The sequence below is a fragment of the Hypomesus transpacificus genome, chromosome 19 (assembly GCF_021917145.1).
Source record: "Hypomesus transpacificus isolate Combined female chromosome 19, fHypTra1, whole genome shotgun sequence".
Lineage (NCBI taxonomy): Eukaryota > Metazoa > Chordata > Actinopteri > Osmeriformes > Osmeridae > Hypomesus > Hypomesus transpacificus.
In genome coordinates, this window is record NC_061078.1 from 7,635,090 (window position 1) to 7,647,511 (window position 12,422).

General features: G+C 49.3%; 1 protein-coding gene across 1 annotated transcript; it reads right to left on the minus strand.

Moving 5' to 3' along the window:
* Nucleotides 1-68: 68 nt before the first annotated feature.
* Nucleotides 69-7,331, minus strand: LOC124481662 (cartilage intermediate layer protein, nucleotide pyrophosphohydrolase). The gene is made up of 9 exons (XM_047041804.1): nucleotides 7,181-7,331; nucleotides 5,956-6,145; nucleotides 4,772-4,837; nucleotides 4,397-4,666; nucleotides 4,026-4,205; nucleotides 3,495-3,815; nucleotides 3,292-3,400; nucleotides 3,057-3,205; nucleotides 69-2,963 (listed from the first exon to the last, which is right to left on the minus strand). Exons 2-9 carry the CDS (start codon nucleotides 6,020-6,022, stop codon nucleotides 589-591), a joined length of 3,537 nt encoding a protein of 1,178 aa, XP_046897760.1. The 5' UTR covers nucleotides 6,023-6,145; nucleotides 7,181-7,331; the 3' UTR covers nucleotides 69-588.
* Between the last annotated feature and the right edge of the window lie 5,091 nt (nucleotides 7,332-12,422).

Below are 12,422 nucleotides of genomic sequence, written 5' to 3' on the forward strand. Positions count from 1 at the left end.
CCAGAGAAAAAATAAGTTACTGTATAGAGACATTTAAAGGACTCTGGAATAATCTCATAACATATATCCATGTTTGTTTCCATTTTTATTGGGGGTTTGACTTATACATCAATGGTTACAACCTAGTAATAAATATCCCTTTATTTACAATTTCAAGTAGTAAATATTCATCTCACTACAGATGAAGAAAAGGTATTAATATTTACTGTTAAACTCCTGTTAAACCTCCCGACAAATGTTCCCTGGGACAGATACCTGTTGTAGATAATAGTTTTCCAGTTATGAATTAATATTGGTGTTTTTACAAAATGTATAAGTGAGAGTTCTATATCAAAAGCTATATCAAAACAGTACAAACAGTTTGAAAATATAACATAAGAATCAGCCAGCATTATAAAATTCATCCGCTATACCTGAATGACTTGGGCCTGTTACTACTCAAAAATGCATCCTTTCCCATTCCCAGATCACCACACAGTGAATTAAAGTGATTTCTCAGAGTAAGGAAGATTGAGCACAGGGCCCATGTGTTGTATAGTGAGTTGGAGTGTGGAGCTGAACAACTGGCCTGAGGAGAAGTGTGTAATTCTAGCCTGAAGTCTGGGGGCGTCTACCAGATATTCTAGAACTCACTGCTGGGTCCCGGGTACTGCGCCTATGGCTGTTCCTGACCGCATTTGCTCCTCCCCTCTGGCGTCTTCTTTGCCCCTCTCTCACTGCGCTGGTCAGGGATTGGCCAGGGGAGTTCTGCAAGGCCTGGAACACGCTCTGGCGTGTCACCTCGCGGTCTCCACACGTGAAAGTCAGCGCCACACCCTGATTGCTTTTCATTACGCGGGACGTACCGTCTGAGGTGCCATCAAAACAGCGCCCCAGGGCGATCTCCTTGGCAGTGCGTGGATCCTGGTCCGTCACTGTGTAGATGCCATAGTTGTGGCCCAGCGGGTCAAGCGGCGCCAGCATGGTGAACTCGTTGGTGTCGTTGTTGACGGCTAGAGGCAGGTGGTTGACCAGGTACTCCTGCAGCATGGAGTTGACGTTGTCCCTCTTGCAGCTCCCCTGAGGGATCACCTTCACCAGGGTGCGGTCCACTCGGTCCTGGTCATACAGCATCCCACTGCACTTGAACTCCAGGCACACGGCCGACACCGTGGACTGGTCCATGTCCCGAATGCTGCGTGTGTCCCTGAGGCCATACAGCTGGCCTACTGTCTTGGGGTGTGTCCCTCCCATGTTGCGTGAGCGCACATTAATCTCATGAGGCGCGTTCATCTTGACCTTGATGTAGCAGGCGCGGTACTCCATGGGCTTGGGCCACCAGCTCAGGTAGTCCTCGGTCCAGCTCATTGGGTCATCCTCATTGAATGGTACAGTGTTGTAGTCGTAGCGATCACCTTCCACCCGGGAGAAACGGAAGTGTGCCGCACTGAATGAAGCCTCCTCGCAATCCTTCAGGTTCTCAAAGGAGTAGACGGGTCCGTTGGCCTCCTCTGCCACGTTGGGGCCAGGCTTGGCCACGTGGATGCTGAAGGCCGTCTTCTTCACTCTTGGGTCATCGTGGTCCGTCCTTCTGTAATTGAGCTTGCCCAAGTATGGCTGAGGAACGCCCACAGTGTTGGGATTGAGTTTGGGAGACGAGGCGACAGCCTCCAGTTCCTCTCCTCCTAGGTTAGCCATGATGAAGGCGGAGTACGCATCCGCTTTCTGTTCGTCACAGAAGGCAGGCAGACAGGCGCCATTGGGCCCGGTTACTACACTGTCGAAGCGACCCCAGGCACGTGGGTTGGTGGAGTAGCCAGCTGACGGTTCCATGTTGATGAGGGTCATGACCACACCCTCCACCTGCTCGCTGGGCATGTAGCGCTCGCTGCGGAAGGATCTAACCTTCACGTAGCACCTGCGGTTCTCCGGAACATCCAGGTTGAACAGACGCCTCTCCCTGATCTCCATGTTCCCGATCAGGAAGGTCCTCTCCTCTCTCTTCCCGCGTTTTTTCTTCTCCATCTTCAGGCTGGCCTCCTCCTCCCAGAGTCCCGTCTCTGGGTTCAAGGACCAGAGCTTCATGGTGCTGAGGTGCTCCAGCATTTTGACCTGCTCTGAGTCCAGGGACACCTTCACCTCGCCAGCGTTCAGTGCCTCTCCGGACTCCGCACCTGTGAAGTCCACAGAGAACATTCCATAGGTCCGCAGGGGCAGCGTGTCACCTTCAGACCCTACAAAGTTGAGGTCACTCTGAGCTGCGGTTGCGGTCGACAGGTCCCTGGGATCCAAGAATGTGACAGACGCCTGGACGTTCCCAACAAACACCTCTCCGTTCTGCTTGTAGAAGGAGTTTGGCGGGATCTGGATGGAGGCCATGGGGTCCTGACCTTCCACCTCCCCCAGGTCCAGGGTGTTGGTCTCGATGGAGCTGATTGTGACCGGAGCCTTCTTCCTCAGCAGCCTGATCTCATGGTAAACCGCGCCTCCTCTGGTGTTGAACGGTAGCACCTTGGTGGTGTTGACAAATTTCTGCATGTGGTCCACAAAGGTGACCACCAGCCTCTCTGTCTCCGGCGGGACCTGGATGGAGAAGGTTCCTTTGTAGCCCGTACGGCTCACCCTGACTCCATTCATGTAGATGTGTCCGAACCTCATTGGCTCTCCGGTGTCTGCAGCCACAGCTCGCCCTCGGACGAGGGCTCTGGTCTCCACACACTTCTGGCAGCCGCAGGTGGTCACCACCATGATGGGCAGCTTGTAGCCCTGGCACGTCAGCTGACGCTCCTCCATCTTGGACACGCCACAGCAATAGGCCACACTGTCCTTGCACCTGATGCCTTTATCCAGCTGCCCATTGCAGGAGGCTGTGGGGCACTTTCCCACGTCATAGTAGAGAGAGGCGCTGGCATTCTGATAGCAGTCGTGAGGCAACCGGATCAAGTGGGATTCAGGCAGGGGGTGACATGATGGCTCGTTTTGACCTGAGGGTGACAGGAAATAGTTAATTGGATTTGAACGTGAGAGAAATTCTAAAGTGTTTCATTCAGGTACATTTTGTGTTGACTTGTAAAGACCTAGGATAGTGAGCGTGGCTGCTTTGGACTTGATGGCTCCAGCTGGTCCGCTGGCTCTGCAGTAGTATTGACCAGCCTGGTCCAGACTCAGCTCTCTGAGAACCAGTGTGCTGTCTGTGTTCTTCTCCAGCAGGTTGCCATTGTGGAACCTGGCAACGTAGAGATAAACACACTCCATTGGTTATCAGGGGGATTTTTGAATGAACTCTCCATTCAGTGAGGTGTGTTCTATTACCATTTGTATTGCTCTGGCTCTGGTGAGCCGGCCACCTTGCAGCAGAAGGCAGCAGTCTGACCAACTCTCCTGGACTTGCTCTCCGGGTTGTTCAGCACATGGAGCTTCTCTGAAGGAAGAACACAGCAGTGATTGGTGTTAGTGAGGTTAAGGACCACAGGCCGATAACTCCCCCATCCTTTCCACCTCCTTCGCCGCAATACCTGCTCTCTGCAGCTGTACGCTGAGCACGGAGGTGTGTTCAGAGCTGAGGGGCACAGTGACCGTGTGGGGGGAGTGGTCCTTCAGCAAAACGGTCAGCGTGGTGTTGCCATCAGGGCAGAGTCCCGGGACCCTGAAGTGTCCGTTGTGGTCCGTCAGGGTGAGGAGTTTGGAGGCAGGAGAGAGGGAGGAGAGGAGGACAGCCGCGCTAGGAGCGGGGAGACCGCCTGCGCCGCGGACAGAGCCCAGGACCAGGTGATCCTGACACATGCACGAGTCACACTCTACATTCACTCTGCCCATTATGCACTGAAGAGAACAGCCTGGAGGACGGAAGGTAATCAGGAGATGTTCAGGAAGTGAATGTGATAAGAATGATGATAAATAATCCTTGGGATTTCAATGACTCTGATAATGACCAAGATTATATTGATGAGAATGGGGATGAATGTGATGGTGACAATTGTGCAAACGATGATCATGAGATTATATTTGTATTGATGATGATGATGAAGAATGTGAGCACCATCTACCTGTGCCGGGGCAGTCTGGGCCCTTGCAGGGTCTCCCCTCCACGGTGGGCCCACTGCAGGCCTGATTCTGGGCCTGGCAGATCCTGGACCGGACCTGGACCCCAACCTGGCCACACTGGGCTGGACACACACTCCAACCCGACCAAGGACCCCATACCTCCGGTGCTGACCCACTGCTGCCTGATGGCAAATAATATGAAACACAAGGTACAAATGCAGCACGTCTCACATTATACTGTTTCTAGGAGTATAAAACTATTAACATTGTATTCATCATCAACATTTAGTTAAAATGTATAAGTGGAGGGATGTTCCTGTATGTATGTGTGTGTGTGTGTGTGTGTGTCACTGCCTTACTTCCTTTGACTGACCTTTAGAACACAGAAAACGAACGGCGTAGTTGGAGCAGTTTCTGCCGGGCGCCTGCTCTGCGTTGGAGCACCAGAAGCCCAGGGCGGGGTCAGCGTGGACCCACTCCCCCGTGCTGCGGGCCGGGACCCAGTCTGTGGTGCGGGCCTCCAGAGCCCGCGGGGACACACACACTCGAGCCCGGTAGTAGAACCGGATGGCGTCCAGTTGCTCATAGTCACCACGGCCACCTGGGTGGTCCACGTTGAACCAGGTGGTCCACTCATAATCATCTGAACAGAGACAGGAAGTTAGATTAGGGGTTCAGAATTGATGAATGGTGGAAGGAAAGAATGAAGACAGGTTGTCAGAAAGGGGAAGGGGGTAGAAGTGTGTACCGTCAGTATGATAGATTTCAGGGTTGCTCTCTGTGGAGACTCTGGAGCTGTCCCTTCTCCAGGTCCCTGTGTCAAACACAAACACACACGCACACACTTCATCAGTCATCTCCATGTATAAATCAATGTAGTCATTTCAGAATGATGTAGGGCATGGTGTTTCACATGGCCTTCTTGTCTAGCCCTGCTCTGATCTCTGGAAATGACATCAGCCCAGGGGTGGTGCCAGCAGCCTGTTGCTAGTGTTTAGGGGAAATTGTGTGTTTGTGGAAATAACATTTACAAGCCAGCAGTGAAATGAAATGCTGTCAGAAGTCAAACATGTATTTATTAGACCAATTATCTTCCTTCAAAATTTCGTCAGTCAGCTGGAAACGATCAGGAGCTTTGTTCTGTAGTCCATAGAGACATGTAGTTACACACATTCATTTTTCATTCTAATCATTATTTAAACTGTGTGTGTGTGTGTTTGTTTGTGTGTGCCTGCAGCATGTGTGTATGTGTGTTTGTATGCTTCTGTAAGCTAGCAACACTAGAGATCTGAAAACTGACCTGGTCATCTTTCTGCAATAAACGGACATTGGTTTCACTTCACACTCTAGTACTGTGGGATCACACTAGCCCCAGGCATGCCATTGGTTCACCCAGGTCACCAGCACATCCAATAAGCAGGGTTTTAGGCTTGGCATACATGCCTCACACCAGTGAAGAAGCCAGGGAGTCATGTCACTGCTGTTCACCAATAAGGAGGAAGGAAGAATTGAATTCTTCAAGAACTCATTATTGAGTGGAGATAAGGATATTTGTACTAGTGTTCATGTAGCTGGTCAATCACAGGATGGACAGTGGCTATTCTCTGTTCTATTCTCTGGGGGAGCCTCATGATCAAGAAGCATCTGGCCTAGTCCACTGAGTGTCTTTCATGGATTCATCCCCTACAACTCTGTCTCAACTAGTTAATGAAGTTCCCATCCGACAATTGAATTTCCACACACAGACTATAAATCTCTTCTGACAAGTTAAAGAGAACAGACTGAAGCGGTGTTTCCTGAACATCATGAGGGAATTCCAGCAGACCAACCTCTCTCTCTCCCTGTGTGTCTATGCATATGTATGTGTCCTTGTGTGGTGTGTGTACACGCAAGCATGTGTGTGTTTGAAGCATGAAGCTGCTGCAAACCAACCTTGCCCTGTAGTCGTCTTCATGGTGATTCCCAGGATCAGGAACAGAACCCACGCTGACTGGCCCATTCTGGCTGCTGACCTTTGCTGCCAACCCTTAACCCCTGACCCCTGACCCGTGGTGATGACCCCGACACGCCAAGAGTTCCAAACCTGGTCCCGCTGCACAACAGCCCTGATGTGGACAGGAACCTGGACACGCACACAGGGTCATTAATCACTCTGCCAGAAGCAGCAGAAACACGGCTTCAGAGTCAGTAAGATGCCGAAGCTTCGCTCTGCTACTCTGGTAGGATAAGCATCAATTGAAACGAAAAGCCATTAAACAGGCTAAACTAACTGGTGTTTTGTGTGTATCCAAATGACGTGACTGGTTCAGTAACTGATCAGTCCCCATTCTCAGAGAGTTAATTGGTGATTTAGGAAAATCTTTTAAACGTGTTACATAGAGAGGCTAACTTCAGCCCGGAGCAGCTGGGGTCATTCCACAGCATCTTGAAGCCATTAGGGAACCATTACTGAAACTAAGATGCTACACAGGGAACATTTATGGAGGTAGAACACTGGTTCAGACTGTTGGATAGGACAGTAAAATGCAGTTAAAATACACCGATTTGGAATTAAATTTAACATTATTTAAACATTTATTTACCTAACGTTTGTCCATTAAACAGTAGAACTATATGTAACTTCCATCCCCCTCTCTGCCTGACGGAATGCAGAGTGTGAGGAGAGTGGAGAACCAGAAGGAACCAGAGGGAACCATACAGGATGAAAGACCAGAACCATCTCAAGTTTCACATCTGGATTGATCATCAGCTGTGTATGTCATGGGAACACTAAAACCATCCAGCATCCCCTGACCAAACACTGGGCTCACTATCCAAACACACACACATATTCAGACAGATATACAGACTGACACACATGCGCACAAACTTGGCATACTTAAAAGTTAAATCAATATTATACATTTTCATGTGTCTAATGGGTACTTTTCCATAGTATTAATGAATAAAATCTGACATAAATTATTCTATAGATGTGTTTTTACAGACCATTCTCTGAAAACAAAATATGGTTAGAAATTATGGATCAAAAGCTTAAAGACTTTTCAAACAAAGATTAACTGTCAGATAGTTATTGATAACTATAAAATAACATCGAAGCATATTACTGTCATGCCTAAAAACAAGTCTGATAAAACAACAGCAGCAAGTGCCTCACCTCAGTGTGAGTAGTGTTAAGTTTCTGCTCTCTGGGAGCGCCTGTGTTGTAGTGTAGAGAGTCTGGAGAGGACCTCTCTATTACTGTCGTCTACTGCTTAGCTTGCACACCTTCTCTATTTGCCTTCTCTCCTACTCTTTAGCTCTGGCTGTTCTCCTTTTCAATCTCTTATACACCCCCAGCACCCAACGCCAACCCTCCCCCTCTCCCTCCCCCTCTCTCCCCCTCTCTCCCCCTCTCCCCCTCTCTCCCTCTCCCCCCCTCTCCCCCTCCCCCTCCCCCTTCCTCTCCCCCTCTTCCCCCCTCTCCCTCTCCCCCCCTCTCCCCCTCTCCCCTCTCTCCCTCTCCCCCCCTCTCCCTCTCCCCCCCTCTCCCCCTCTCCCCCTCTCCCCCTCCCTTTCTCCCTCTCCCCCCTCTCCCCCCCTCTCCTCCTCTCCCCCTCCCTCCCTCTCTCCCCCTCTCCCTCTCCCCCCTCTCCCCCTCTCCCCCTCTCCCCCCCTCTCCCTCTCTCCCCCTCCCTCTCCCCCCCCCCCCCCCCCCCCCTCTCTCCCAGACCTGTGTACCCAGAAGCACAGTGCTGCATGGGACTGGAGCCCATGTACCCAGTATCCAGACACACAGTCCACACAGTGTGTGGTGTGGGGGGTGATGTTGCATCTCCATGTCCCCTCTCTCTAGCTGGGGTGTACGTAAGGTCACATCGAACACATTCTCTCTCTAATTCAAGTCCTGGGTCGGTTTCTTAACAACAACAGTTGCCATGTGAGTCTTTGTCTACACAGAGTTACGCAACATCAACACACAGCCTCATCTGTTTGAAGCTGCCTTCATCAACAGTTTAGATTAGAGACCCTGAGTCCAGACGCTAATGAGCATCACCTCAGGAAGATGGTAAACACTCTGACTCACACTCACTGGCTAGCACACACACACACAGGGACCGTCACACACACAGACGCCCTCACATACACACCATTTCATACACACAACGTCACACACATCATCCAAAACCTTAATGACACCCATCCTGGCCCTGTGGTGTGTTGATAAACTGTGAGACAGTGATTAGCTCTAATGGATGACAGTAGGAACATAGTGGAGTTGAGAGACAACTGCAGTGATAGGACAACCTGCAGGCTCGGGGGGGAGGGGGGGGGGGGCAGGGAGGGGGGCAAGTGAGCTGGAGTAACAGAACGAGAAAGAGTTTAGTTCCAGACACAGAGACCTCCTAAGTACATTCCTGTCTATCCTGCAGATAGGGCAGTAATGACAGGGCTGTGTGTGATTGCCTGTGTCTGTGTTTATTTAACACACAAAAAACACAGCCCAAAATGGTGGCCTTCTATTAAGGTGTTCTTACTCCATTCACTGTAGGTTTAACAGGCCGTGTTGAGGAGACAATTTTACGAGCCTCTGTTCTTCCTCACACAGAGCGGCTACTTCTTAAATTAAGAGAAATTGAGATTAGGGAAGGAGAGGAAGAGAGGACAAGAAAGAAAGGAAAAACAAACACAAACACTGACAGTTTGGCCGTATCCATGGCAACAGACCAAGACTGGACATCAGGACGCTGTGTACAGACAGGTAGACATGCATGCTGGGTAATGTAAGGTCTGTGATGACATCACTCACAATTCTTTGTATTACAGAGTTTCTCTGACTGACTTACTGGGTTATTTTTGTTTCATGGGTTGACCATATTTAGGTGATTATTAACAGGCCAGTAGCACAGTCTGGTCGGGGCTCGATGAGACTGTCTTTAGGAGCTGGTAGAGGGGTGTTGTGTCAGAGACCTTAGCAGCTGGCATGGTGGCAGTGACAGGGGTGGCTGGGTGTCCTAGGGTGTACTGGAGCTGCTGATGACTGTAGCAGTGAGGGGTTGGAGTTACCGAGCAGTCATGGTATGTAAAAATAGGTCTGCTACCATCATTAAGGCCACACTTTGATTCGGTATAGAGAGCAGATCCACTTCCTGTCCAACCAAAGAGATTACTGTTGAGCCGAGGCTAATTTGAATGTCTGTTGTCTGTCATCTGTAGGCTCAGATTCGTTCTAGGCTTCACTGAACCGGAGAGATTGACTCGCTGGCTGAAGAGAATCTGGTAATAACCAAACTCACCCTGCACAATGATATGATGTCATCCAGAGTGGGCTTGGCGGGAAACAAAGCCATGTGCCTTGAACGCTGGGAGAAGTGTGACAGAACATAACCCAGAGGACGGAAACTATTTCCAACCCTTTGTGTGTGAGCGTGTGTTTGTGTGAGAGAGGCCGTGGAGAGCTGAGATCATCTAATGTTTCTGAAGAGTGGCCATGTCAGTATGATGATGTGCTTCACTACTGTGGCCACCTGCTGTTTCATCTCCTGGGATCTGGTGTTCTCTCTCAGAAGTCAACAATGAGAGCATTGTCAAGACATGAGTTCAGCACGAGCCATCCTGAGCTCAGAGCTGATCAGAGAGATCACCTTAATCTGGGCTTTCATCTGCCCTCCAAACAGATGGGAAGTAACAAAATACTTAAGTATTTTTTCTTCAGTTGGCTATATGTCAGAGCCCATACTTATTTCCTTTAACTTGAGTGAAAAAGTGTAGTCAGCACTTTAACTTTTAGCAGTCTTTTTAAACATGAGTGTCTGTACTTCTACTTGTGAAGGATGTGTACTTTTGCCATCTCTGCCTGTTAGGTGTTTATAGGATGTTCAGACACAGAGCTAGGCACAGATAACCATGTTCTACGGACATGCTTTTCACACCTGGAAAGTGTGACATGTGTTTTTATTTCACACTTGTGACACACAAACACATGCGCACGTGCACAAGCACACACATCACCCAACCATTAGAAGGTTGTATTTAGCCAGCTCCTCTGTGTTGAGGGTGGAGCTGGAAGCAGGAAGTCTGGCATGAGCACAGATTAGAACCATGTGTCTGACCTGGAAGACACATGATCGGCTCTTCAGAGAAGCACCAAAACCAGGCCGTCCATCTTTCTCTTTTTCTTGTTCTCTCATGATCATGATAGCCTCTCTCCTGAACAACAGGAAAAGGAAAAGCAAGAAGAGGGAGAGTAGGCGATGGTAGAAGTGGAGGAGGAAGAGGAGGTGGAGAGGAATGGGGAGGGACAGGGAGAGGAGGAGCAAGGGTTATTTCTGATAAGAAAAGAAAATGTTTATGAAGTAGTAGACAGGTCCAAAAACAACTTCAAAAGCATAAGTACTACTTTCCAGACATGCACAAAAATCCTGAAACCTTCAATGTTGACATCATCAGAGCATTCAGAGAGCAGGATGGAAGGATGAAGATACCGGAAAACATCATCCCAGACCAGTAATGTTCATGTTCAAATATCTTGGTTGGCCTCCAGAGATGCACCATCATATCCACATCTAAGACCCAGGGGCCAGAGGCCCGGGGACTGATGCATCCACGGGTTCTGACTCACCATGGAACAGTCTCCATCTCTGTTCACGGCGAAATCCTTTATCTATGCTCACTGAGGAACCGGTAGCAGACAGGAGGCTGTCTGAGGAGGCTCATGGGAGGAAGAAAAGAGGAGGGAGGTGAAGGAGGAGGTGAAGGAGGAGGAGAAAAGGAGGAAGAGGAGGGAGATGGCAAACAGGACATTGTGAAAAAGAGAAGAATGGTGAGAAGGAGGTGGAGGTTGAGGGAGAGGAGAGGAGAGACATAAGGAGTTGAGATGCTGTAACGATAGGCTCATCCTCATAAATAAACCGGCTTCACACCGTCCAGGAACGCTCTCTAGGAATCCCATCCTCATCTCTTCATCTCTCCGCTCTATTTCACCCCGTAATATTGAGGTCTGAGTTTACCCTTACATTTTCCAGAAGGTGCTAGATCGATTTTGGTCCTCCTGGTGACCCGGGGAGTATGGAGAGATTGAAAATGCGGTGATCTGGCTGAGAACACAAGCAGGGAAGGAGGATGGGGAGGAGATGGAGGAAGGAGGTGAGTGGTGGGGGGTATGTAGCAATCACCTCAGATGACATCACTGTCTGGAACCTTCTGGCAAAACCCTGCTCTCAGTTCCTTCTCTCTCTCTCCCTCTCTCTCACCCTCTTTCTCTCTCTCACTCTCCCTCACACTCGTTCTCTCTCTCTCAGCCTCTTTCTTTCTGTCTATATCTCCCTCTTTATTTCTTCAGCGGTTTATCAACGCTACCACAATCTTGGAAAAGTGGAAGCCGATATTCCCTCCCCGGACTCTGATTATACTGGAGCAACAACAACCCCGTTTCAGCAAGAAAGGGGGTAGGCTTATACTTAAGTGTAGAGGTGAAACAAGATCTTAGTGACGCTAAGCAGCGATTGCTAACATCCCTTCAGTACCAACTACATGGAGCTATACATGCAATGCTGTCCCTCAAGAAGCCCCCCCCCCTCCATAATCAGCCTCCTTTCCCAGACTCCCATCTCTCACCGTTTCCACAACAGGAAATTTTTGGGCTGGGAAAGCGATCAGACCCCCCTGCCATGCCAAACACACAAACACACGTAACGCAAAGAGCAAACTATAGCAGAGATGCAGTGTTGAGTGACAGGTGAACTACCAGGATCAACCAGGCAGTGCTCTGGTTCCAGAGGTCCCTACACACACACTCACACACACTCACACACACTCACACACACTCACACACACTCACACACACTCACACACACTCACACACACAGGAGTACTGCTAACACTGCCTTTGTGCTGATAATCTGCCAAATGTCGGTTAATATCTAACGTATCTAACACCCTGCTGATACTCTGCTAACACTCTTTAAATACAGTCATACAAACATAATATACGGTTGATTGTATATTTAGTCAGATTGCAGTGCTCCAACCTCTGATATAATGGTGAGACGTCTGAAGAGTCAGCACCATCTAGTGGTAATGAGTTAAACCAACATCTATAATAATGGCAACACATATTTCCGACACTTCAGCTCTATCGGCCACTAGATGACACTGTGAGTCAATGGAAGGCAACATCAACAAGGACACACACACAGCAGCATGTCTGACTAATGAATGGTGAGCTAAGATCCATCACAGGAGCACAAAGCCATTTTCACCTCCGACAGGAAACCAGGGTGGAGGAGCAGGCTGAGAGTACCCTCCTACACACACACACATACACGCACACATACACACAAACAAACATGCATACATGCACACACACACACACAAACACACACATACATACATATATGCGCACACACACACACTGCATG